At 47.6% G+C, this 27,028-nt stretch overlaps 1 protein-coding gene across 4 annotated transcripts in view; it reads left to right on the plus strand.

The window, feature by feature from the left end:
* Window positions 1-21,367, plus strand: part of TRIM16 (tripartite motif containing 16) — a 200,533-nt gene extending 179,166 nt beyond the window's left edge. For 2 of the 4 annotated variants that reach the window (XM_073310759.1, XM_073310760.1), the window contains 5 exons: window positions 5,391-5,486; window positions 8,918-9,151; window positions 10,541-10,712; window positions 17,701-17,796; window positions 18,156-21,367. In XM_073310759.1, coding sequence (XP_073166860.1) covers window positions 5,391-5,486; window positions 8,918-9,151; window positions 10,541-10,712; window positions 17,701-17,796; window positions 18,156-18,793 — 1,236 coding nt within the window. In that variant the 3' untranslated portion in view covers window positions 18,794-21,367. Of the gene's footprint in view, window positions 1-2,910; window positions 3,487-5,390; window positions 5,487-8,917; window positions 9,152-10,540; window positions 10,713-17,700; window positions 17,797-18,155 lie in introns of those variants that run through there. The other 2 variants (XM_073310757.1, XM_073310758.1) reach the window with 2 other exon arrangements.
* Window positions 21,368-27,028: the final 5,661 nt, after the last annotated feature.

A 27,028-nucleotide genomic window follows, 5' to 3' on the forward strand; every position in this document is an offset into this window, starting at 1 on the left:
TCAAAAGCAGGACCAATCCCCAATTAAATCATCCCAGCCAGGGCTTTGTCAAGCCTGACCTTAAAAGCTTCTAAGGAAGGAGATTCCACCACCTCCCTAGGCAACGCATTCCAGTGTTTCACCACCCTCCTAGTGAAAAAGTTTTTCCTAATAGCCAACCTAAACCTCCCCCACTGCAACTTGAGACCATTACTCCTTGTCCTGTCCTCTTCTACCACTGAGAATAGTCTAGAACCGTCCTCTCTGGAACCACCTCTCAGGTAGTTGAAAGCAGCTATCAAATCCCCCCTCATACTTCTCTTCTGCAGACTAAACAATCCCAGTTCGCTCAGCCTCTCCTCATAAGTCATGTGTTCCAGACCCCTAATCATTTTTGTTGCCCTTCGCTGGACTCTCTCCAATTTATCCACATCCTTCTTGTAGTGTGGGGCCCAAAACTGGACACAGTACTCCAGATGAGGCCTCACCAATGTCGAATAGAGGGGGACGATCACGTCCCTCGATCTGCTTGCTATGCCCCTACTTATACATCCCAAAATGCCATTGGCCTTCTTGGCCAGGAACATGGCGTGCTCAGGGGAGGAGGCAGGGAAGAGGCGGGGCCAGGGCGGGGATATGGGGAAAGGGTTGGAATGGGGGCAGGAGGGGAGGGAGTTGGGGCAGGGACTTTGGGGAAGGGGTTGGAATGTCGGCGCCTATGCCCAAGAGGTGGCTCCATGTTGGTGATGGATGAATGATCCCTGTGTATAAGTTTAATATAAAATATTTACAAGCCACTACGAGAGGCATCATATTATATCTTAGCACTATTTACAAATTGGCAGTTGCCAGATGCACAATGGCCCTCCTGGCCCTGTGCTGCCAGCATGCCCCTTCCCCTTGGGAGTGGGCTCATGCTGTGCCACACAGCCCCCTGCCCAACACTGGAACACCCCCCCCCGATTCCCTATGGCCAAAGCCCCCCTGGACCCGCTATGCCGAGCACCTTCCCAGACCCTGCCACAAATGCACAGTACCCTGCACAGCACAACTGCCCAGCACCCCACACAGAACCCCCGCTACTTAGTGCCCCAACACACGGAGATCTTCCCCGCCCTCTCACAGCCCAGCACCCACTCCCCAAGGCCCTCCAGAGACCCCCTCCCCCATGCCCTGCCTCCCAGACGCACTCACCAGCCCTGCTGGGAGGCTACTGTGTTTGCCAGGCTGAGCTGACAATGCAGCCAGGGCTCCGTCAGGACCTACTTGCCTGGAAAGGCCCAGCCAAGCCCCCTCTCCCTCCACTGCCCTCCCCCCAGCTGGGCAAGACTGGCCAGGCTTCTGCATCAGTCCCAGGCGGCTCAGCTCCGGGGAGACAGGTGGGGCCCCACAGGTGGTGGGAAGCAGAGACTGCCTGGAGCCAGAGGTGCTCTGGGGTCCGGCCAGGAGGCAGAGAGGAGCTGGCGGGTGGGGCAAGGGGGTGGAGAGGAGCCCTTGGCCGGCCAGCGGGCAGACCAAGAGGAGCAAATGGTGGGGGGGAACCAGCGGGCTGGCAGGGTCTTGGGGCACAGTGCAAGCAGAGCATGGGCCTGGCTCCATGGTGCCACTGGTGCCATTGTAAACCCGGCACTGGTGAGGTGCTGCGGCCTGCAATATGCAGGTCAAACGAGATGATCATGATGGTCTCTTCTGACCTTAAAGTCTACGAGTCTTTTACAATAGCAAAGGGTAACCTCCCCAAACCCCTAAATCATTTTGCCTCAGATATAGAGGCATGATGCAAACCATCCTGGAGTCACCAAAGATGCCTATCACCATCTTCTTCCTCGATGCCAAAAAAGGGATGGCACCTGAGTGGAAGTTCTCTTATTTCACAACTCCACCATCCACTGGAAGAACCAGTTTCACTTTTTTCAGCCTTGCTTTTCTGAACAGAGGAAGGGGAACGCAGGAGAAACGCTGCATTTAGAGCAGCAAATTCCTTCAGTGCTCACATGATAAAACTGGGAACTTAAACTGTATCGGCTGTGTTTCCCGTGAGCAAAGGAGGGGCTAAAAGCCAAAATGAAGAACATGAGCTAATATTTTGTGCAGAAAGTTTCCAAAGGGCATGTGGATTTAAATAATCTCTGCCCCATAACTCAGCCTCTCAGAGAGAACTAGCTCAGTGGTTGTTGCAAGATGAAAAGCGTGCCTACCTACAAGTATTAAATATAACTAATGGGCCAAGTCCTGGCAGTCTCATTCAGATTGTAGTCAGTCCTGGCTCAGTCACAATTCCATTTGAATAAAAAACTCATCAGGGCATCAAGATTTAGACCGTTCAACAGGTGTGCCGTGGAAGAACATGAGGGTTTGGCTCACTATTAATAGTACATTTCGTCAGGATACAGGGAGGGCTGGTTGAAAATTTTTCATCAAAACTTTTTTTCATTAGGAATCTGGGTATGTGACAAAAATGAAAAATTCTGCAGAAAGGGTCTCCTTTCCTTGACAATTTTTGATTTTTTGTTGGAAACCCCAAAACCAATTTTTTGTTTATTTTCAGTAGTTTTCAGCTGAATTTTTCTTGGTTCCTGATGAAAATTTGAAATTTTTCATTTGGGAGGAAAAAAACAACTTTCCAGCCAACTGTAGCTGGAAGTACAGAGGACAGCAAATCCGGGTGGAAGGTTGTAGATTTGAGACAGAGGGACAGTGACAAGATTGACAGCTTTTAAGGAGCAGCATTTATCTACAGCTCACACAACCTGTCATTCACAGAACAAACTCACTCGCGGTTTGCTTCTTGGCTCTGGTTGCACTCCTACTTCCTGAAAGGGGCTGGAAAGAGTTAACAGCTGCAGGCAGTTGGGTGAGTTCAGGTGTGTCACTTTCTTTCATTCCCCCTTTGCTGTGCAGTTACAGTGTGCATGCCTTGGAAGGCAGAGGAACTCAGAAATGGCTGACTGTGGCCCCACTGCTCCAGACAGGCTGACCCAGGAATTGGTACTAGGTGACCCTGTCCCTAAGGCAAAAGGGCACCAGGTCTGTGAGGGCAATGGCTTCCCAGGTGAGAAAACTGAGGGTGAAGAGTTGAGTGGCCATGAAAGCCCAGAAGCCACTAGCCCAGGACCTGACCTGCAGGGCAGTTTGATTGTACATGGCTCTGAGATGGCAACGGGCCAGCCTGGCCTTCTGGAGCAGGGGAACAGTCTGGAGGATGGGCAAGAGATCCGGTGTGACTTCTGCATGGCCCAGAAGGTCCTGGCAGTGAAGTCCTGCTTGACCTGCATGGTGAATTACTGCGAGGACCACCTCCGGCCTCACCTGGAGAACAGCAAGCTGCGGAGCCACAAGCTGATGGACCCCGCGAAGGACATTGATCTGCAGACCTGTGAGACTCACAAAGGCCACTTGGGGTGGTTCTGCCAGACCGACCTGGTGTGTGTCTGTGAGGAGTGCCTGGCCGAAGAGCACAAGGGGCACAACTTGCTCACCTGTGAGGCAGCCAGGAAGGACAATGAGGTGTGTCACTGCCTGGTATTTATTGGTGTTCATTGGGGAAGAGTGATCCAGGATGCAGAGGGGCATAGAGGCAGAGTGGGGCCCAGGGCCTTCTCACTCAGAACTGTTATACACTCGTCTTACTCTTACACTAGGATTTGGCATGAGTGGGTTTGCTCCTGATTGAAGCTGTGATAAGGGAGAGGAGCCCTAGGTCTTGTCTGATTTGTAGCCTGTGTAGGGCTCTTGGTTTCATTAATGAGTTACTTGTACTTTATATCAAAGAGGGATTTGTTGTCCCTGGCTGTGGGCCAAATCCTCAAGTCTTTACTCAGGTTCTACCCTGTCAAAACCACCACTCACATTGGTGTAAAGCAGGAGTAACCTCATTAATACCAATGGGCCTGATTCCCCAGGGCCTGAGACCGTGTGTCACTACTTCCCCCTGTGCCAAGAGGATATGAATCACTACTGTTCTGATTCTGAGCTCAGAATTGGGCTCAACAGAATCACAAAGGAGTAAAACCCAGTGAGGGGGTGAGTCGAGCCCACTGTCTTTGTAAGGACTGAGTAAAGGCTCCAGGATTTGACCCTAGAGAGCACCACTGTGTAGTGTGTAGCAGTGAAAGACCTGGTTTGGGAAGTATATAGGTGCATTTCTTCTTCCTATACTGAGCGAGATACAAATCTGTGCCCTTTGCAGCTTGCGTTTACCTTCCCTTCCACTCCCAGCTGGGGGCGGAAACGGGCTCCATTCCAGGAGCAGGTTTCTGTTGCCAGTACCTGCTCGAGAAGTTTGTTTAAAAATGCTGTTGATTTATCTGTGAATGGACTAAAGATTTCCTGGTTTAAAATGAGCCAACAGCGTCTCTCAATGCTGTATGCTTTATAATGGGAATTCCAGTTGTGCCTATAGCCTGTCCCCTCCCCGCCCCCCAACAACCCGGCTTTGGCATGATATGTGAGAATCAAACGGGCCATTTCATGTTAATACTCTGGTCTTTTTGTCATGGGTAAAATTTTCTAAAGCACCTATGGGATTCAGGAGCCCAAGTCCAATTTGCAAAAGTGACTTAGGGCCCAATTTTAAAAGGTATCTAGGGGCCTAAAGATGCAGATAGCTGTTTGGGGGGATTTCAGTGGGAGTTTGGTGCCTGGGTGCTTTTGAAAATTCCACTAAACCTACCTGCCCCTTTAGGTTTCTGAATATCTTTCAAAACCTGACCATGAGTCACTTTTGAAACTGGGACCTCTGGCTCCAAGTCACATAGGCGCCCTATGGAGTTAATGGAGTGAAAACCAGTATAAATGAGAGCAGACTCAGACCCTAGAAGTGAGAGGGAAACTTTTTTCAGAACCTTGAAAATTTTTACTTCAAATTTGGGTCTAGAAATGTTCCAAGATTTGGGTGGGCTGGAGGGATTGGTTTTACGTTTGTTAACCATTCCATCTGTTCCTAGTCTTTGTATGAAAGATCAAGGCAAAACCCAGACCCTTTCCTCTTGTATTTTCCCCACTCATTGATCTGGATTCTGACATATCCCTTCCACTGCTCTGGATGACTGACCTTCTTAGGGCTTATTTACTCCAGCCATGTGTAACCAAGGATGTTTTATTTGCTGTTTCTGTTGCTGTCATAGGCTTTCCCAGCTGCTAAAGGTAGCAGGAGCTGCAGAGACAGAATTTTCTAATTTATTGTGTTGCTGGAAAAAATGACACACTCCCCAGATCAGACAGAAGCTAATAAAAATGTCCAGAGTGTTGTGAGTCTGTGGATTGCTTTTGTCTGTGGGAAGTGGAGCGGGTTCCAGCTGGCTGCTTTGGGTACCAAAAATCAGCTATAGAGTTTCATAAAACCCTCTCTCTGCTATCCTGTTTGGTCACTGAGAGAGTGGATTGTTAACACCTGCTTCATCCATTCACAGAGAGAACTTCTGCAGACTCAAGCAGAGTACGACTGGAAACTGAAGTCCACTGAAAACGCAATTGTCAAGCTGCAGAATAATACACAGTCTATAGTGGTAAGGACAGAACTTGGGTTATTTCTCCTCCTCAGATTAAACTGAACCCATAATAATGGAATGAAAATGGTTGTATGATATTTAACGGTAGCCTGGATAATGGTCTTACAATCCTTTATGTGTGAAGTGTATGAAGCCTCCATGTTTCTGTCATCTGCAGACATCTCCATGCCTGTTCCATGCCGCTGGCATGCTCTCCCCTCTCTGGTCACAAGCCGCTACTCACATTCCATTAAAAACCCTGAGAAGCAAGACAATAACATGCCAATGGGGCAGGTTGGATGGAAGGGTGGGTGGGACACTAACCCGAGACTCAATTCCCTGCTCTGCCACAGTCTTCCTGTGTGACCTTGGGCAAACCACTTAGTCTCCCTCTGGCTCCATTTCCCACCTGTACAATAGGGAGAATAGCACTGCCCTGCCTCTTGGGTGTTGTGAAGAGTAATATGTTAAAAATTGTGAGGTGCTCAGACATGATGGTAATGGGGACCAGATAAATACCTCAGAAAGAGAGATTTACACCACTGAGAATCGAGCCCACTAACTATTACATAAAAAACAGCTTGACACCAAAGATTGAACTGGGAGCTCAGAGAGCTGCAGCAGCTCAACTAAAGCTTCCTACATGGGGCTGTAACTAACTCTTTTCCTCTGCAGATTGCTCACAGAACGGGACCTGTAGCAAACATTCACTTAGGGGTTACACTGAGATACTGAATCCCAAATTCTTTGGACAATCTCAGATAACATCTCAACTTCACAGCTCAAACTCCCCTCCAGTGCAGTATTACCCTGAAAAGTGACTATAAAAAGACAGTGGGGTCCTAGCCTGGGTAGAATCACAACGTCCAGAGGCCACGTGACAATTAAAATGCACGACTGTCAAAAGCTGAAAAACTCCACCAAATTTCAGGCTTGTTTTGAATTGCGGGGGAGATTTTTGGGCTGCTTTGCCTTTAATCCAAGTGGCTTTGTTCATCTCGTGTGGGAACACTTGCAAATGCCAAAAGATTTAGTATTCCAGGGCAGGGTCAGCTTTGTGCCGGCTTCTGTTGTGGAGAATCCACCCAGAACTGTTGTTTGATGATATCATCCAGCTGCCTATGTGAAGCATCTTTGGTGAGTCACATCTCCACAGGGCTTCCAAAGAGCAGTGTCACGTTTCAACAGTTTGAAAAGCGGACTAATCATATTAATTGTTACCCTCTTGAAATTGTCCTGTGTTGTGGCCATAATACTCACGTAAACCCGCAGACTTCACTCCATGGTACAGCCTCCGCAGCTGCTTCCTCGGATAGCACTGTTTTGATGTTACTTTTCTGCATGGCAATTCATGGTAATTCCAGAACCAACCCTCAGGACATGGCTAATGAGAGATGAAGCCCTTCATTTCTAGGTGGCTGCTTCAAATCTAGGGGAAAGTCGTTACCTCCTGATAGCCTCTGTGAGATAATTTGCTGGTCTGAGTCCAGTTTCTATTTCTGGATGAATTCTCAGATCAACAGCCACTGGCTCTGACTCACCTCTTTGTAGGCAGTCTGAGCAGAAATGGGAGTTAGGGGCTTAAATGCCTTTGAGGAGCCGGTCCTCAACTCTGATAATCTGGGAGAATGAGGGTTTTTGTTTGTTTTACAAGGAAGTATGGAGAGGATCCAAGTCAGCCTGGTTGTAGCCATCCTGCTGGAGAGATCCTGTAACCTCTCCATGAGGCCACATGGTACTTTCCCCCCAGGGACTGTTGAGTAGAAATCAGGGTGGAATTTTACCCTGTGATTCATTGAAGTTATGCCTTATTTCCATTTCCAGCAGCAGGGCTCCAGCCCCAGTGCAGGTGGGGCTGCATCCTCTGTGCCATACAATACCTGTCCTACTTCAATAATGAGAAGAGATCCTGTTTGTTTTCTCATTGTGTTCATAGGCCCCAACTTCTACTCGACCCCCCTCTGCTCCCAGCCCCGCCCTCATTCCAACCCCTACCCCAAAGCCCGCACCCCAACTCCACCCCCTCCCTGCCCCTATTCCGACCCCTTCCCCAAATCCCAGCCCCGCTTCTTCCCTGCCTCCTCCCCTGAGCGCGCCACGTTCCTGCTCCTCCCCCGTTCCTCCCACCACCAAACAGTACCCACGGAGCACCCTCAGAGTCGGTGCCTATGACTGTGTTACCTTCTCAATTATCCATTGGAAGTGCCTCCATGTCCGTTTCTGTGTGTGCTGTGCTTTGTCGCATGGGAAGCTCATTGTGGGAACAGAGGTGTTACTCCTGTGGATTTTCTCCCCTCTCTGTTGGTACTTTGAGAGCTCCCCTCTCCCCCCAAACTGCCCAATTCTCCACAGTAAGTCTCAGTGCTTTGCAACTTGGCCACCAGCCTTATAAATAGGCTTGGCAGAATTTTACTTTCATTTTTATAATTTCAGCTGACTGTGTTCATATTTATTTTTAAGCATTTTTATTTTTTATTCATTTAAATGTTCACAGTTGTGGGAAGTTATGGGGGTGTCCGTCAATGGGGAGGGTCAAACAATAATTGTTTCATGACAGTGGACGTTGAGATTCAAAAAATGAAAGCTTGATAACCATTACAACACAAATTGTCAGCATCACATCTCAAAATAGCCAAAGTCAATATCCTCAAATCAAACTCTGCCACGTGCTCAGGCAGAATGTTTCTTCCTGTGCCTGTCTGTGAATTTTGATTACGGTTGATGGAAATATTTTTTTGCTGGTTTGCGTGCGTACAGCGAAATCAATCTTTACTGACACCTACCAATAAAAATCGAATCCTTCCATGCCGACTTATAAATAAATGATGGGGATTAACTGGGATATCAGTACTGTGCATTCAGAAGGCTTGCTGTTGGGTTGTTGGTGTCAAATCCCTCCATAGCCAGGTGCTGAGATAGCTGGTCTTCTTATGTATGGGCAATGCATAACTGGTTCAGGCCTATGGTTCACTGTGATCTAACCCCATAACACAATGAAAGGGAAGACACAGCGCTACATGGGCATGCTTTCCTTCATCCTTCCAATTCTCTGTTCTGAAAAGAAATGCCATCCCCTTCCTGGGTCAACTCGCCACCTCCTACAACTTTGATTAACTTAACCTTTCTGTCACAGAAAGGTATTTCCCTGGCTATGATCCTTAATCAGTCAAAACCTAAGAGCCCTAAACTGCTCTCAGGTTGTGTGTATGTATGTGTGTTGGGGCATAGGGGAAGAGACCAGGATCTGCTGGAAACAGGCCATGGGTTCCAGTTCCTTGGTTTGGATTTACTGATTAGCTGTTGCTGTCACTGCCTTTGTATTGTGGAGGCATCTCCACAGTGATTAGAAAATGCTGTTTGCACATCCTGATGCATTTGCCAGGAAGGTGCAATGGCGACACGGCGAGGCTGGTTGGAAAAGGCAACAGCGGTGGCTTTTGTCCCTGTAGAGTTCTATTTCCGAAGTGAAAAACCTGGTGTCCGGTCAGTTTGGGGAGCTCTTGGAAGCTGTCAAGATGGCCCACTCGGATGTACTGGCATTTCTAGAGGAGAAGGAGCACGTAGCGGTGAATCAAGCCAACGGGATAAAGATCCATCTGGAGCACAAGCATGCTGCCATGGAAGAGAATAAACTCAGGCTGGAGAAGATGGCCCTCCACACCAGTGACATCCTGTTCCTTAAGGTAGCATGAAGGACAAGGCCTTTCCACAGGGGTGAAAGTAACTTAAAGGACTTACTGGTACTCTGGAGTCCTAAGCAGGGGGGCGTGGCCTCAACCAGAAGAGGTGGGGCCTTTAAATACCCAGGCCCTTTAAATCAAGATTTAAAAGCCCGGGGGCTCCCAGCTGCAGTTGGAGCCCTGGGGCCTTTAAATCACCCCGGGACCTACCAGCTGCAGAGGCAGCTGGGAGCCCCAGCGCTCAGGGGTGATTTAAAGGGCTCCAGCCACCGCTACCGCAGCAGAGCTCCCGGCCCTTTAATTCACCGCCGGAGCCCTGCTGCCACTACCCTGGGGCTCCGGCAGCAGGGCTCGGGCGGCTTTTTAAGGGGCTTGGGTCTCCTGTCACTGCGGGGAGCCTGAGGGCCTTTAAAGCACCAGCCTGGGGAAGTCGGTCCAGTCCGGCACGGCATACTGGCTCTTGCTGGTACGCCGTACTGGACCGTACCGGCTTACTTTCACCTCTGCCTTTCCATTATAAAGACCTGGGGGATGGTGTGTCTGTAGATAAGTGTCTGGTTTGTGGCGTTCAGGTCAAGTGTGCAGTACAATCAGACTGCATTGCGCTATTTTATAATTGAAAAATGGTGCTAGGCCTTCTAAGAACATTAGAACCGGCCTGCATCTCCTGTAACCTGAAATGAAGATTCTGACTCCAAATTCAGAACTGATTGACCCTCCCTGAGTTGTGGAGTGTAAGACTGAGATTGTCAAAGTGCCTCTCAGCCCTAAAGTGCTCTGAAATCTAGGAGGAGAGAGAGGGTGAGATTTTTTCACCTTTGTTTTTAAAGAAGGAAAATGTTTCAGATCTCTAAAGGCCACATTGTTTGAGCCTAAACTGTGCAAAGCTCTGGATGAAGATGATAGAACTTTGCCCTACACCTTTATCTCTAGAAGTTGCTAAGACTTCTCTTCATTCTCCCTGGAACTGACTGAGATGCACTATTAGCCTACAGCCAACAACACTGTAATTTCATTATAAATGCTGGGTGTGTTGTTTCCTTCATTATTTTATGACCCTGGTCTTCTTTTTCTAATGCCCTCAGAGTACAGGGAAGCTTGTAGTGAGGTCCAGAGATTGCTGTTCCTTGGCTTTAGCTTTACAATCATAAAGTTTATCTGGTGAACTTCATATTCAGCCTGATCTTAAGGATCTCCCATAATATAGGTTCCTGAATCAGATGAGTTTAAGTTCTTCAGGGCTTCAATGGAATGGAAAGGGTCAGAATCTGCTCCCACTAAAGTCAATTTGGATTTTGCTAGTAACTTCATGGTGAGATGGATCTGGTACAAAATCAGCCAAACATATGAGGAAATGAGCCTAAACAGAACTGTTTTTTTTTTTTTTGGCAGGAATATTGTGAGCTCAAGAAGAACACAGGGGATGATGTGCTTCCCAGTGTTTATATTGGACTCAAAGATAAACTGTCAGGGATCAGAAGGGTCATCTCAGAGTCAACAGAACTCTTGCTACAGCTTGTACAAACCACCTATAAGGAAAAGCTCCAGGAGTTTGCAAAGGAAGGTGAGTCTCATCCTCTGCCTTGCAGCTGTTTAAGTGTACGTTTGCAGAGCTCTCTCTCTCTCTCTTTCTCTCTCTCTCTCTCTCTGTGAACACTTTAGTGCTGTCACCAGATGGCAAAAGTGAGGTCCTGATAAAATGCCTGCTGCCCAAAACCCACTACCTGAAGCACATACGGGGAGGTGTCTAGTCTAAGGAGGTGGGTGGTGGTGGTCGGGGACTCTCTCCTCAGGGGGACTGAGTCATCTATCTGCCGCCCCGACCGGGAAAACCGAGAAGTCTGCTGCTTGTCAGGAGCTAGGATTCACGATGTGACGGAGAGACTGCCGAGACTCATCAAGCCCTCGGATCGCTACCCCTTCCTGCTTCTCCACGTGGGCACCAATGATACTGCCAGGAATGACCTTGAGCGGATCACTGTGGACTACGTGGCTCTGGGAAGAAGGATAAAGGAGTTTGAGGCGCAAGTGGTCTTCTCGTCCATCCTCCCCGTGGAAGGAAAAGGCCTGGGTAAAGACCGTCGAATCGTGGAAGTCAACGAATGGCTACGCAGGTAGTGTCAGAGAGAAGGCTTTGGATTCTTTGACCATGGGATGGTGTTCCAAGAAGGAGGAGTGCTAGGCAGAGACGGACTCCACCTAACGAAGAGAGGGAAGAGCATCTTTGCCAGCAGGCTGGCTAACCTAGTGAGGAGGGCTTTAAACTAGGTTCACCGGGGGAAGGAGACCAAAGCCCTCAGGTAAGTGGGGAAGTGGGATACCGGGAGGAAGCAGGAGCGCACGAGAGGGCAGGGCTCCTGCCTCATACTGAGAAAGAGGGACGATCAGCAAGTTATCTCAAGTGCCTATACACAAATGCAAGAAGCCTGGGAAACAAGTAGGGAGAACTGGAAGTCCTGGCACAGTCAAGGAATTATGATGTGATTGGAATAACAGAGACTTGGTGGGATAACTCACATGACTGGAGTACTGTCATGGATGGTTATAAACTGTTCAGGAAGGACAGGCAGGGCAGAAAAGGTGGGGGAGTAGCACTGTATGTAAGAATCATAGAATCATAGAATATCAGGGTTGGAAGGGACCCCAGAAGGTCATCTAGTCCAACCCCCTGCTCAAAGCAGGACCAATTCCCAGTTAAATCATCCCAGCCAGGGCTTTGTCAAGCCTGACCTTAAAAACCTCTAAGGAAGGAGATTCTACCACCTCCCTAGGTAACGCATTCCAGTGTTTCACCACCCTCTTAGTGAAAAAGTTTTTCCTAATATCCAATCTAAACCTTCCCCACTGCAACTTGAGGGAGCAGTATGACTGCTCAGAGCTCAAGTATGAAACTGCAGAAAAACCTGAGTGTCTCAGGATTAAGTTTAGAAGTCTGAGCAACAAGGGTGATTTCGTGGTGGGAGTCTGCTATAGACCACCGGACCAGGGGGATGAAGTGGATGAGGCTTTCTTCCGGCAACTCACGGAAGTTACTAGATCGCAGGCCCTGGTTCTCATGGGAGACTTCAATCACCCTGATATCTGCTGGGAGAGCAATACAGCGGTGCACAGACAATCCAAGAGGTTTTTGGAAAGGGTAGGGGACAATTTCCTGGTGCAAGTGCTGGAGGAACCAACTAGGGGCAGAGCTCTTCTTGACCTGCTGCTCACAAACCGGGAAGAATTAGTAGGGAAGCTAAAGTGGATGGAAACCTGGGAGGCAGTGACCATGAGATGGTTGAGTTCAGGATCCTGACACAGGGAAGAAAGGAGAGCAGCAGAATACGGACCCTGGACTTCAGAAAAGCAGACTTTGACTCCCTCAGGGAACTGATGGGCAGGATCCCCTGAGAGAATAACATGAGGGGGAAAGGAGTCCAGGACAGCTGGCTGTATTTTAAAGAATCTTTATTGAGGTTACAGGGACAAACCATCCTGATGTGTAAAAAGAATAGTAAATATGGCAGGCGACCAGCTTGGCTTAACAGTGAAATCCTTGCTGATCTTGAACACACAAAAAAAAAGCTTACAAGAAGTGGAAGATTGGACAAATGACCAGGGAAGAGTATAAAAATATTGCTCGGGGATGCAGGAGTGAAATCAGGAAGGCCAAATCACACCTGGAGTTGCAGCTAGCAAGAGATGTTACGAGTAACAAGAAGGGTTTCTTCAGATATGTTAGCAACAAGAAGAAAGTCAAGGAAAGTGTGGGCCCCTTACTGAATGATGGAGGCAACCTCGTGACAGAGGATGTGGAAAAAGCTAATGTACTCAATGCTTTTTTGCCTCTGTCTTCACGAACAAGGTCAGCTCCCAGACTACTGCACTGGGCAGCACATCATGGGGAGGAGGTGACAAGCCCTCTGTGGAGAAAGAAGTGGTTCGGGACTATTTAGAAAAGCTGGACGAGCAAAAGTCCATGAGGCCGGATGCACTGCATCCAAGAGTGCTAAAGGAGTTGGCGGATATGATTGCAGAGCCATTGGCCATTATCTTTGAAAACTCATGGCGATCCGGGGAAGTCCCAGACGACTGGAAAAAGGCTAATGTAGTGCCCATCTTTAAAAAAGGGAAGAAGGAGGATCCTGGGAACTACAGATCAGTCAGCCTCACCTCAGTCTCTGGAAAAATCATGGAGCAGGTCCTCAAGGAATCAATTCTGAAGCACTTAGAGGAGAGGAAAGTGATCAGGAACAGTCAGCATGGATTCACCAAGGGAAGGTCATGCCTGACTAATCTAATTGCCTTCTATGACGAGATAACTGGCTCTGTGGATGAGGGGAAAGCGGTGGACGTGTTGTTCCTTGACTTTAGCAAACTTTTGACACGGTCTCCCACAGTATTCTTGCCAGCAAGTTAAAGAAGTATGGGCTGGATGAATGGTCTATAAGGTGGATAGAAAGTTGGCTAGATTGTCGGGCTTAATGGGTAGTGATCAATGGCTCCATGTCTAGTTGGTAGCCGGTATCAAGTGGAGTGCCCCAAGGGTCGGTCCTCGGGCTGGTTTTGTTCAACATCTTCATAAATGATCTGGAGGATGGTGTGGATTACACCCTCAGCAAGTTTGCAGATGACACTAAACTGGGAGGAGAGGTAGATACGCTGGAGGGTAGGGATAGGATACAGAGGGACCTAGACAAATTAGAGGATTGGGCCAAAAGAAATCTGATGAGGTTCAACAAGGACAAGTGCAGAGCTCTGCACTTAGGACGGAAGAACCCCATGCACCGCTACAGTCTAGGGACCGAATGGCTTGGCAGCAGTTCTGCAGAAAAGGACTTAGGGGTTACAGTGGATGAGAAGCTGGATATGAGTCAACAGTGTGCCCTTGTTGCCAAGAAGGCCAATGGCATTTTGGGATGTATACGTAGGGGCATTGCCAGCAGATCGAGGGACATAATCATTCCCCTCTATTCAACATTGGTGAGGCCTCATCTGGAGTACTGTGTCCAGTTTTGGGCCCCACACTACAAGAAGGATGTGGAAAAATTGGAAAGAGTCCAGCGGAGGGCAACAAAAATGATTAGGGGACTGGAACACATGACTTATGAGGAGAGGCTGAGGGAACTGGGATTGTTTAGTCTGGGGAAGAGAAGAATGAGGGGGGATTTGATAGCTGCTTTCAACTACCTGAAAGGGGGTTCCAAAGAGGATGGCTTTAGACTGTTCTCAGTGGTAGCTGATGACAGAACAAGGAGTAATGGTCTCAAGTTGCAGTGGGGGAGGTTTAGGTTGGCTATTAGGAAAAACTTTTTCACTAGGAGGGTGGTGAAACACTAGAATGCATTACCTAGGGAGGTGGTGGAATCTCCTTCCTTAGAAGCTTTTAAGGTCAGGCTTGACAAAGCCCTGGCTGGGATGATTTAGTTGGGGATTGGTCCTGCTTTGAGCAGGGGGTTGGACTAGATGACCTCCTGAGGTCCCTTCCAACCCTGATATTCCATGATTCTGTGATGCTTCTCTGTGCCATGCGTGGACTGTCCTCCTAAGCTGGTCCTGGGCTCTGAAGGGCCAAATGTCTTTGGACCATCTTTGGCAGACTCTTCTATTTTGAATACACCATACAGTGCATTTGAGTAGCTCTCGGTGTTGTACTTCAGTCCCATTTTATACTAATCCCTCATCCCCTGTTACTGTCTGATGCTCTGTACAGATTCTCTGCAATATTTAATCTCTACCTTCATACTGTTCCATTAGACTCTCTGCAAAATAAGGAAGCTCTGTTCTAATCCTTGCTTGTGGGTGTATGTTCCTGTCCTGGCATCCTGGTTGTGTTTTCTTGAACTCTTGCTTTGTCTCCAAGCCATGATGTTCAGCTACTCCTGCTCCAGGGGGTTTTGGATTCTCCCTCTGGTTAAGGTGTACAGCACACCCATCAGCATTTTTTACACAGACTCACCAAGGCAGTCTCTGTTCTGTCTGCACTCAGAGCCTTGCCCTATTTCACCAGTGCTTTGCAAGGAACTGTGCTCTGCTACTGTCAGAAATGCCATCTGCTGTGCTTCCACCTTGAACCTGCCCTGTGGTAGTGTCGTCTTATCCTCTTTCAATAAAGTAAGGCCTTGTAAAATAAAAAAAAAAAAAAATGCAGGCTTCCCGGGCCCCCAGAAACAGACAATCCCAAGGTCACAGTGGCAGAGTCAGGAATAGAAACCCACCAGACAATCCTTCCTGTGTGCAATGAGATCATCATGCTGGATTTGCAACATCACACACTGATTCCTATGGTAACAGATTGGGATGTAGAGATTGCGATTTTACTGGATGTCCAAGCATGTGGGAAAAGTGGGATGATTAAGGGGTGTGTGTGTTGGGGGTGATGTTTCTATTTAAGCACAATACTGTGATTAGAAAAGAGAGCAAGCAGAATGTAGAAACATTCCAGGTATTGCCCCCTCCCCTCACTATTTAACTTTGTCCCACTCTTTCTTTCAAATGATCAATCCACCTCAATCAGCAGTTAATGATTTACTGTGTGAAAAGGCCTGGATATTACCTAGGTTGCTATCCAAATGCCTTTTTAGTCCACAATAGAAATCTGATAAGCAATATGAGTCTGACACAATCCAGCTGAATTCCTCGCCCTCCCATGCATTAACATTATCAGCTGAGTCAGTTCCACTTGTTTATATGTAGTCACTCCTGGTTTCCCCAGTAAAGCAAAGGCTATTTGCTGTTAGGTGCTAGTGCGATCTCTGCCTGCTTAGAGCATGTATGGAGGTCACAGCATCAATCCTGCCTTGCTGGCAGTCTTGACACAAAGTCAGGTATGAGCTGGAGGTGACAACAAGGAAACCAGGCTCTTTCCTGATGAGAATCAACTCAGCCACCTCAGGACTGAAGTTATTTCCTTGAGAAGGAAAGAGGAGGGAGCTGTGGAATCCATGGTGATTTAGCTGGTTTTAACTCCACACAAGTTGTAGCATTTACAGCAAATCTGTTTTTTTTCTGGAATAAATGAGTACTGCAATTTAATAATAATACTTTGTCCTTCTCTACTGCTCTCCATCCAGGGATCTCCAAATGCTCTATAAACATTGCCCACAATTATCCTCCATGATCTAAAAAAGAAAAGGAGTACTTGTGGCACCTTAGAGACTAACCAATTTATTTGAGCATAAGCTTTCGTGAGCTACAGCTCACTTCATCGGATGCATACTGTGGAAACTGCAGAAGACATTATATACACAGAGACCAAGCTGTAGCTCACGAAAGCTGATGCTCAAATAAATTGGTTAGTCTCTAAGGTGCCACAAGTCCTCCTTTTCTTTTTGCGAATACAGACTAACACGGCTGCTACTCTGAAACCTCCATGATCTATCTATCTCTGGCAGTGCAAATCAGCCAGAAAGCCAGCTTAACTAGTCACATGGAGATTCCTTTCATACTAGTAATAGCATAGAGCTGGTGACACACCCATCCTAGCCCATGCATAGAAATTTACCTCTGTCATCTCAAGCTATTGCTTCTCCCATTGCCCCGTGATTTCAGTCCTGCCCTTTAGTAGGTACAATGTGATAGCTGTTGCTGATTTCTTATAGTCTCGCCTTTCCTGTTTTCTGTCTTGCTGTTTATTGACTCTCCCTGAATGAAGGACTTTACTTTTATTGGCACTGACCTGCAGCCCTGACTGCTCTCATCTCCACCGGTTGCTTTGCAGTTTGATTCTGTTCTTCTCTGGGTTTGTTCTCCCTCCCATTTCTGCACGCTTGAGTACGATTGGGTTTATGCCAGAGAAACACCTGGCAAGGAAGGACAGGAAACAGCTGCCTAGGGTACAGAGTGGGTCTTGTGTTTTGAGTTTAGCTGATCAGAGAAGCATCACAAAGCCCTAAAAATGACCGGGACTGTGCCACGCCAGCCAAGAGTGCCCTTCCTAGGGTGGTGTGCAGCAGGAACTGTGAGGCTGTTGCACTGTTGCACAAATACAATCAAGCACCAGGCATTGACCATTGCACTGAATAAGTCTCAGCTTCACCTCACCCCTACTCCCTGACACTTGAATGCAAGAGGCAAGGCAGGCACCAAGACTAGGCACGTCTGAGGAGATGTGGGGTTAAGCGCAGCCCTTTTCGTGGGTTTGAGGCACTAAGATACCCAATCCGCTCTTCAGCCCTTCTACTGCTTTTAGGCTGGAGTAACTTACCAGACGTATTCCCTAGCCATAGTTGAGACCGATGTAGCTCTGCAAGCCACCTAGGAGGGCTCCACAGGTGACATTTTGTGCTTGACTTCTCTACACCATGTTTCCCTTCACTGCTTACACAAAGTCCCAGGAGGCCAGGATTCAGTGGGCCTCATCCTGATTCTCATCCACGCCAGCTTCACACTGACATTATTATTGATTGTCATTTGTGTTACAGCAGTGCAGTGGGTTTCAACCCGTGGCCCGCGGACCCCTGGGTGGGTTGCAGAGTGTGTCTAAGGGATCCGTGAAAGTTTGTTGTTACCACAGAACAGCAGTTTTCAACCTGTGGTCTGTGGGACTACTAACTGTCTTTTTGTTGTTGAAGAGGACTGTGGGATCAAAACGATGGTGTCTGCACTTGTACCATCCAGGCACCGCATATCAGCTCCAGATCCAGAGACTAGGAGTGACTTTCTCAAGTGTAAGTATTGGAATTAATGACTCTAAAGCAGATGAGGCTCATGGGGGAGAGGGGAATGGGAGTTTGGAAGAGGTTTCTAGAGAGCGACCTGGTTATGTAGTTTATCTTGGATTATCTGTATCTCAGTTGTCTTAATTGTTATCGGCTGAAACATGAGCATGGCCACAGCTTCTTTCAATCCCGGTGACAATTGCCTGGGCTATACAAAGGTATTCAGTTGCTCAGTGATGCTCAGCTAATGGACTATGTATAGTAGTGGAGTAGGATCCATAGCTCATATCTTGGGCTAAACAACATGGAGAGTGTTCACTGGAGAGGCCACGTTAGCCATTTCAGTAACAATTTTCTTTTCTATTTAGACACTTGCCCGTTAATGTTTGACCCAGACACAGCCCACAGATATCTCAGGCTCTTGGAGGACAACCACAAAGTGACTAACACCACGCCTTGGGAACACTCCTACCCAGATCACCCTGAAAGATTTGAGCACTGGCGTCAGGTGCTGTCAGACAACAGCTTGTACATGGGTCGCTACTACTTTGAGGCTGAAATAAGCGGAGCCGGCGTTTACATTGGTATGACATACAAAAGCATTGACCGGAAGGGGTCAGAAAGCAACAGCTGCATCTCGGGGAATAACTTCTCCTGGAGCATCCAGTGGCATGGCAAGGGGTTCTCTGTGTGGCACAGTGATGTGGAGACACCACTGAAAACAGACACGTTCAACAGGATAGGGGTCTATCTGGACTACCCCAAGGGCACTTTGTCCTTCTATGGTGTCACCTTGGACACCATGACTCTGTTACACAAGTTTGAGTGTGAATTTGCTGAGCCGCTCTACCCTGCTTTCTGGCTTTCGAAGAAAGAAAACTCCATCAGAATAATCAAAGCAGAGGATACTGATGAGAAGACTCCTTCCTCTTCTGCTTCCTCAGAGGAAGCTGCTCCTTCCAACACACATTCAGCGTCTGAGGTGGAAGCATTGGCCAGTATTTAGGTTGTGGATCAATATTAGTATTGTGGCAGCAGGGGCAGCAAGGAGATACATGCTACTGAGGTTTTAATAAGAGGGTCCATTGTTGGATCATATTAAAGAAGTTCTTTATTAAAATCACAAATTAGTTTGATTCCCTATAGTTTAAATTCCAGGGTATTACTAATTAAGAGGTCTCTTGGTTTTTGGTACTGTTTCTCTCCCTCTATGTGTGAAATTTGCAAGCTGCTAATTGCGTTAGTACATTCTAAGACAGAGTCTGTTCTCAAAGCAATTCACACAGAGAGACTCAAAGCAATACTCTGTAACAACAGAAACAGCACCCAGAGGCTCCCTGCCCTTTTGTTGTATTAACAATTGTGATTAAAATAGAGATAGAGGATGTATGTGGATGGATGCTTGGTGTGGATAATAACTGAATGATCAGGGAGGTGCCAGCCTAAGAATCCAGTGTCCATCGGCTGAAGAAGGCGTCAAGTGGAAATAACCAGAGGACCCCCGGAGGGCAGACTGGAATCCACCCAACAGCCTCAGGAATGGGAGAACCAAAGAACAAGATAACATTTAGCAGCATGGAGCCATCAGGAATGTGCCATCTGCTGACTGATTCAGCAACAGCATGATGAAGCAATTCCCATAGACCTGGCATAGGAAGAAATTCCTATAAAAATAGACTCTAGAAAGTGAGAACTTTGGGGGTCTGATTCTGCAAACCAACTTCCAGGAGCATCAGATGAGCATCTGACAAGGCCCTGCTCCCTCCTCATGTCCAGGGCACCTGGCCAGTGGCTTGGCATAAGCAACTTCAAGGCTGGTAACTATGATAACAACCTTGCAGAACCTGTGTGTGTGTATGAATGAATGTGTGAATAAATATGAAATTGAATGGAATGTTATAGCTATAATTAACTGCTTACTAGGATCCTTTCTGTATTCACAATAAATGTGGCATTTTACCTTTTCCCCTTTAATTAAATCCTGCTGTTTTTTATTTTATTGGTATAACACCATAAACGAAGCTGGTTCTCAGCTTCCTATGGCTTGAAGATGGAAAAGTCCTTTTAGGTCATGTAGTCCAACTCTCAGGGGTCAGTACAGATTATTCCCTACTTTATATTCTTGAATGCTTTGTTCAGTAGGATTTTACCTTATTTCAGCATAATGGGTATTCTACCAGTTCCCTTGGGAAACTTTTCCAGCTTCAAGGGACCTGATTCTGTGCTCATTTACAGCAGCATAAATCAGGTGTAACTCTATGGAAGTTAACCTTGGGCCAAATCTGCAGTTAGTGTAGCTCTGCCTAGCTCTGTTGAACTCAATGGAGCTATGGTGATTTATACCAGCTGGAGATCTGGAGTGGAGTTACACTGGTGTACAACCTGTGTGAGAGGAAGATCAGGCACTAATAGGTCAAGATCTCACTATATGGAAAATATTCCTAATGTTTAGTTTACATTTCTTCTGCTCAGTTTCATTCGTTACACCTGGTCTCATTGGAGGCAGAATAGGTCAGTGGACAGGCAGGCTGGTCCGGTGGCTAGGGTGCTGTCATTGGTGTGGGGGGACCAGTGTTCACTTGCCTATACCAGCACAGTCACCTTGCGTGATGCTGGGCAAGTTGCTCAGTCTCTCTGTGTCTCAGTTCCCCGCCTATACAATGTGGATAGATAGCCTTGCCCTACCTCTCAGGGGTCTTGTGAGGATAAATGTTGGATCATATTAAAGAAGTTCTGTATTAAAATCACAAATGAGTTTGATTCCCCATAGTTTAAATTCCAGGGTATTACTAATTAAGAGGTCTCTTGGTTTTTGGTGCTGTTTCTCTCCCTCTATGTGTGAAACTTGCAAGCTGCTAATTGTGTTAGTACATTCTAAGACAGAGTCTGTTCTCAAAGCAATTCTTTGTAACAACAACTACTCACACAGAGAGAGACTCAAAGCAATACTCTGTAACAACAGAAACAGCACCCAGAGACTCCCTGCCCTTTTGTTGTATTCATCTTGCTTTGTTAACAATTGTGATTAAAACAGAGATCGAGGATGTGTGTGGATAATAACTGAATGATCAGGGAGGTGCCAGCCTAAGAATCCAGTGTCCATCGGCTGAAGAAGGCGTCAAGTGGAAATAACCAGAGGACCCCCGGAGGGCAGATTGGAATCCACCCAACAGCCTCAAGAATGGGAGAACCAAAGAACAAGATAACATCTGGCAGCAGGGAGCCATCAGGAATGTGCCATCTGCTGATTGATTCAGCAACAGCATGATGAAGCAATTCCCATAGACTGGCATAGGAAGACATTCCTATAAAAATGGACTCTAGAAAGTGAGAAGTTTGGGGTCTGATTCTGCAAACCAACTTCCAGGAGCATCAGACGAGCATCTGACAAGGCCCTGCTCCCTCATGTCCAGGCCACCTGGCCAGTGGCTTGGCATGAGCAACTCTGAGGCTGGTAACTATGATAATAACCTTGCAGAACCTGTGTGTGTATGAATAAATATGTGAATAAATATCAAATTGAATGGAATGTTATAGCTATAACTAATTGCTTACTATGATTCTTTCTGTATTCACAATAAATGTGGCATTTTGCCTTTTTCCCTTTAATAAGATCCTGCTGGTTTTTATTTTATTGGTATAACATAAACACACAAAAGATGGTGAGATGCTCAGAGACTACAGCAATGAGTGCTTAAGCACCCTAGGTAGAACACTGGACTGGCAGGGCGGAGTTCTGTTCCTGAGTTGTTGATGGGTGACTTTGGGCACCTTCATCTTTGTGCCTCAGTTAATTGATCTGTAAAATGGGGATAAAGATGCTTGCCTACCATTGTAAAAGGGGGGCAGTGCTACATTGCTATATAACTAAATATTATTATTCTTTTCCTCTCTGTCCCTCAAGTCTTCCCTACTTAATCTAGCCTTCTATTGAAACCACCATTCTCTTTTTACGCTTCAGCCCATCACCTCAGGCCTGCCCCAGAACATGTGTGCTGCCTTCCTATTTCATACTGCATCTAATCCAAGCTCTGTCTTTGCCTTCATGCCTTTAAATAATCCTATTCCTGTCTAAAACTCTGAATTTCGACTCCCCTTCCACCTCCTCTACTCCCTATCCTGTCTTCTCCTTGCTCCTTTTCTCTCTGTCCCACTGCCAGTTTTGTACCTTCAGTCATGCTCTCTTCTACATTTGGAACAAATCTCCACATCCTGTCCCCCAAATACCTCCTTCCAACAATACTTAAAACCCTCCTTAAACCCTCTTCTTCCTGAAACATGCCTACCTTGTTGTCCTCATTAAAAATCTCTCCGCCTGAACTGTTGTCCTGTGTCTTTGTTCTATTGGTGAGGGGAAGCACCCTGGGGAAGGCATTGTATCTTACTCTACATTTGCAGGGTGCCATGCAAATGTATGGTGTGTTATACACAATAATTCCAGAACTCCCTTAGAATGTCACTACTTCAATAAGGCTGTACCAGTATACAGGCCAACATCATAAGGTGTTTTGCTCCATGAACCTGGTACTTTATGAAGCACTGTGTGAGGGAAGGTGTACTCCACACGGTAACAAAAGGATTAACAGGAGCCTGAGTCCAATTATGTGGCATCAGAATGGGTGGTAGGCCTAATTGGTGAGCAATCCCAGCTGACAGGGAGCTGGGTCTTCATAAAGGAAGGAGCTCAGGGTAGTGGGAAAGAAACTAGGGAGGAGACTCATCAGAGGGGTAGCTGGGTGTTTAGCCCAAGAGAGGAAAGGCAGAAAGAGGCTTGGGGCTAGAATTAGAGAGCTCTGAGTTAGGAGGAAGCCTGGGTATCTGGTGGCAGGTTGTTCTGAGCCAGAAGGAAGCTGGAGTGCAAAGGGCTTGCAGGGGATGAGGGAAGAATTCACCAGCCACTCTCTTGGCCCTAGAGAGGGGAGAGTGCTGTGGGGAACAGGGAGGCTTGCAGGGCAAGGAGGAAGCTCAAGGAGGGAAGATACCTAGAAGACAGAGGAGTGGGCCAAGCTCCTGCGGTTGACCCTGACACAAGGGCAAGAACCAGGCCTCTAGGAGGAAGCCCTGGGAGGTTGTTGCTTGTTACAGAGAGCCCAGGAAGGGACTGGTGAAAAAGGCCTAAAGAAAAACTAATGGTAGGAAGGAGTCCTGAGAGACAGCAGCAAGTGTCTGATGGAGCAGACCTTGGCTGCTTGTCCTAGGTTCCCTGGACTGGAACCCAGCATGGGGCTGGATTCTCCGACCAGCTAGTGGGAGGGTGGGGTGATTCCCCTCTGATGTAGGGGGATAAGGACAGGTCAGACTCTGGAGAGAGGTGTGTTCAAACCACTGGGCCCAGAGTCAGGAGCCGGAGACGTGACAAGGAATTGTTTGTTGGACTCTGTTAGCCCAGAAGAGGTGAGACTAACCGTGACCATGCTGCAGTGCTGAGTTATGAGAAGAGGCAGACCATTGATGGGGACACTACAGAGCTGCTCTCCCATGCCTGGCTGCGAGGGGCAGCCCCAGCGGTGAGTCCACTGTTGCACACACCCTGATATAGACAAAGCCATTTTACAAGACACACCCTTCCTCCACTAATGCTAGTGAACCCAAGGCACAGTGCCCCCCCGCCCCACCGTGTTACCATCTGAGTTGGCCTTCCGGCAGCAAGCTGTAAAACTGCCTTTGATCCTCCTTCCTGTCCTGCCCCTATTCCAGACAGAGGGGTAGGGGCAGAGGTCAGGTTGATACAGGGACATTGGGGTGTAACTGTAAATTAGGGGAAATGTGGGGTTTCCTCATTCTGCCAACTACAAACCTTCAAAAATCATGGGTCTGGCTTAAAAAAATCATGTTTTTAAAATAATGAATGTTGGGTTCTTTTCTTTTACCTCCTGGTTCCTGAATGCTCAGGGCACACTTGCTTCACATTTTCAAGCTTTGCTCTGCTAACTGCAGGGCTAGATGCTTCTTTATTTGTATATGAAAGCTGAGGCTTTCATGCAAATCATGCTTCCAGTGATGGGGGCTTTAAGAGAAACACTAAAAATCACAGGAGTCACAATGAAATCATGTGAGTTGGCAACACTGGCTTCTGCATGTGGAGCCTGTGACATGCCCCAGCCAGGACCATGGCAAAGAGGAAGCCACCTTGATTTCTCTAGGGGACCTTGCGCTCAGCACAAAGTAACTCGCCCACGTAGCATAGGGACATGAGTGGTAAAAACCACTACCTATCTCTGGTGGGGTGAGCACCCATAATCCCACAGTCCCCTGCCAATGAAGCACTGACTGCACAGTCTGAGGAACAAACGGTCTGCATATAAAAACCAAGGAAGGAGCTCTGGAAATACAGAGACAGATAGAGGTTGGTTCATGGGATAAACACCACTGAACAGAGAAAGAGTTTCAAAGATGACTCACATCCTGGGTGTGAGATTTATTTCTTAATCCCCTCTGTTGAGGGCCTGGAATCCATAACCTTCCTCTCCTAGGCTGCCAGCCTGAATCTAGTGACTACTTGGTGATCTATGGGGGGAGATGAGTGTCTGGGTCTCTATACTATCCCTATGGGCAAGTGTCCATTTCACAAAGCCAACACTAAATCCTAGTTGACAGGCCAGGGCTGAATGAAACTGGAGTCCTGAACTACCTGCTCTCACAGCGCAAGCAGTGGTCCTTGTAGCTGTGGGCAGAGAGAGAGGCAGTGCAGATGAGACGTGTACTAAATGTTCTCTGCTGCACCTGTTCTTTAGATAGAGGTCTCGGGACCCCCAGACCTAGGGGATCAATCCAGTGCTTGGATTCTTGGTGCAGAAAGGCTGCCCCCCACCTCTCAAACTCCCGTACCAACTGCAGCTCAGCAGAAGCAAGGCTTGGGACTGATGGGGTGATGATGGTGCAAAGGTGGGGAGAATCCTGAAGCAGCACAAAGAAGTGAATTTGATGTGCAGCGGGAATTGGAGAGGTTAAAAAGCAGAGGGGAGAGGGTTTGGGGTGAGTGGAGTGGGTGGGAGGAAACTGGGAGCAGGGGAAATAAAAGAGAAAATGAAATTGGAACAGAGTGAAAATGTGGGGAAGGAAATAGAAGAGAATTTCAAAGGGAAAAGGATCCAAGTGATAAAATCATGGCCCGGTGTATATATAGATCATGGAATGCAGTATAAATAAATGATAAAAGCAAGCTGATAGAAAAGCCTGGCGAGGGAAAAGGAAATCCTACCCCATGCCCCAGGGAAATGACGAGCAGGAGCAGGGAATACAAAGGAGATCCTGACTAATAGGGAAAGAGGGGAGAGTGGAAAAGAGGAATTAGAAGGAAGGTGGTGCCACAAGATGGCACTCTTCTCCCACAACAAAGCTACCATTGCTGCTGTGGGAGCAAGTAAGTTACTGTGTGGATTAAAAATAGATAAATAATCCACCTGAAAGCCTGTCACTGTGGCAGGAATTTGTGTGGAGGGTCAGTGTGTTTGCCTGTGGGGGACAAGGTTCCTATCTGGGTCACATTTCCACATGAAAAGCAGGCCTCTTGCGAGTTATGGGGTAGCACAGCACAGCAGGGAAAAAAGGCAGTAAACTTTGATATCACTGGGGATTCCTGCTCATTAGAGGAACGGGGCCTAGAGAGGAAGTGAATACTGTAGGAGCAGCCGCAGAGCTGTGTGGAAGCTCAGGGCTAGTGTGTCAGGAGGCGGGGCGTGTCCCGAGTGAGGCGCTTCAGCAGAGCTGTGCGGGGGCCCCAGAATGGGACTAGCAGGGGTGCTGCAGGTCAGGACGGAGGAGCACTGGTGGAGCGGCAGAGGGAAGCCCAGAAAAGGAATAGTTTTATTTGTACACTGTTCCCATTGAACAAAAAACGTTAATGTCCCACCAGGAGGTTGCTGCACAATCAGACCAGTGATGGTAATGCTGTACATTTGCAATACTGAAGGGCTTGATGCTGCCACGCAGTCCTGGGAGTCCCTGCAAGACCCCCTGGGGCCAAATGCATCCCTGGAGTCAGTGGAGTCATGCCAAGGCTGAATGTGGCTGATATTGACTGCTGTGAGGGCTACCTCAGCAGGAAGCTTAGGTGCTGTCTCCAGTAATGGAATAAGACAATCAGCTCAAAGTGCCACATGAAAACCAAACTGTTTATCATTTGCTTTGTGCCTCCCTCTCTCTTCAAAGCGTCTAGTTCTTGCTGGCATTTTCTCTGTTGCTGTCAGATTTTTCATTAGCAAAAGAGCTTCATTTTAGCAAAAATAGATTGGGGGTGGGGAGAAATCACGGCACTTCTAATGAGCCCCCCACCTCATCATGCAGCTCCACAGCAAAGCAACAGCTGGGTTGTTCTGCTGTGACTTTACTTCACTCCCTGCCCAGGGAATGCAGAGGCATTTGAGTACTAGGGGTGTGAAAGGTGGAGAGGAAAGAAGGAGGAAGGACGAACAAAGAGAATAAAAGGAGGAGGCAGGGGCAAGAAAAGCAGGAAGAAATGAAGGCTAGATTCTTCTCTTTTGTGTTGGTTGCACAGGGGCTGTCATTGCTGTCAGAGAGAACTGAGGGCATATTCATTAAATGAAACTGTCTCCAGGGCATATTCAGCACCACCTCAGTGACCAGGCAATTTTGCTGCCATGCAGAGGGTCAGAGGCTGAATACCAACTCTCTGGGGTAGCAGGTATGTGGAGTTAACATGCTTCCTCCTTGAGCAATCGAGCATTTTTTGTCACACCCCAGCAGTCCTCTCTGGCTGAACTAGCAGAGTTAGTGGGCACAGAAGGGATCAGCTCTACAGGATCTGGGAGAGTGGACTGGGAATTGCATAGAAACCTTCCTCCCACAGCAACAGAAAAAGGTCTTGAAATGCTCCTGGGAAGGGAAAACCCTTCACAGAAATATCGAGAGAACAGCCTACTAATGTGACTTGATAAAGGCAGCAAGGCTGGGAGCTAGAAGGGAGTGCTTCAAAGTCAGTAATGAAGATAAGCAGGTCTCAGATTTCTGGGGATAACCCAGTTGCCTCTCTTGATGTGGGGGAACATAGTCTATGCATTGCCCAATTTGTCGGGGGATATCATGAAGGCCACTCCTGGAGACCTGATACCAGACTAGATAGACCAATATAAATCTTCATGCTTCAGGTCATAAGCAAACCATTAACTCCCTGGGGTCAGGAAGAAAATTCCCCTGGGCTCGGGTTATTTCATCACTGCCTTAGGCAGGGTTCTTACATCTTCCTCCGAAGAAGCAGGTAGCGGGTACCGTTGGAGACAGA

The sequence above is a fragment of the Lepidochelys kempii genome, chromosome 14 (assembly GCF_965140265.1).
Source record: "Lepidochelys kempii isolate rLepKem1 chromosome 14, rLepKem1.hap2, whole genome shotgun sequence".
NCBI classification, from domain to species: domain Eukaryota; kingdom Metazoa; phylum Chordata; order Testudines; family Cheloniidae; genus Lepidochelys; species Lepidochelys kempii.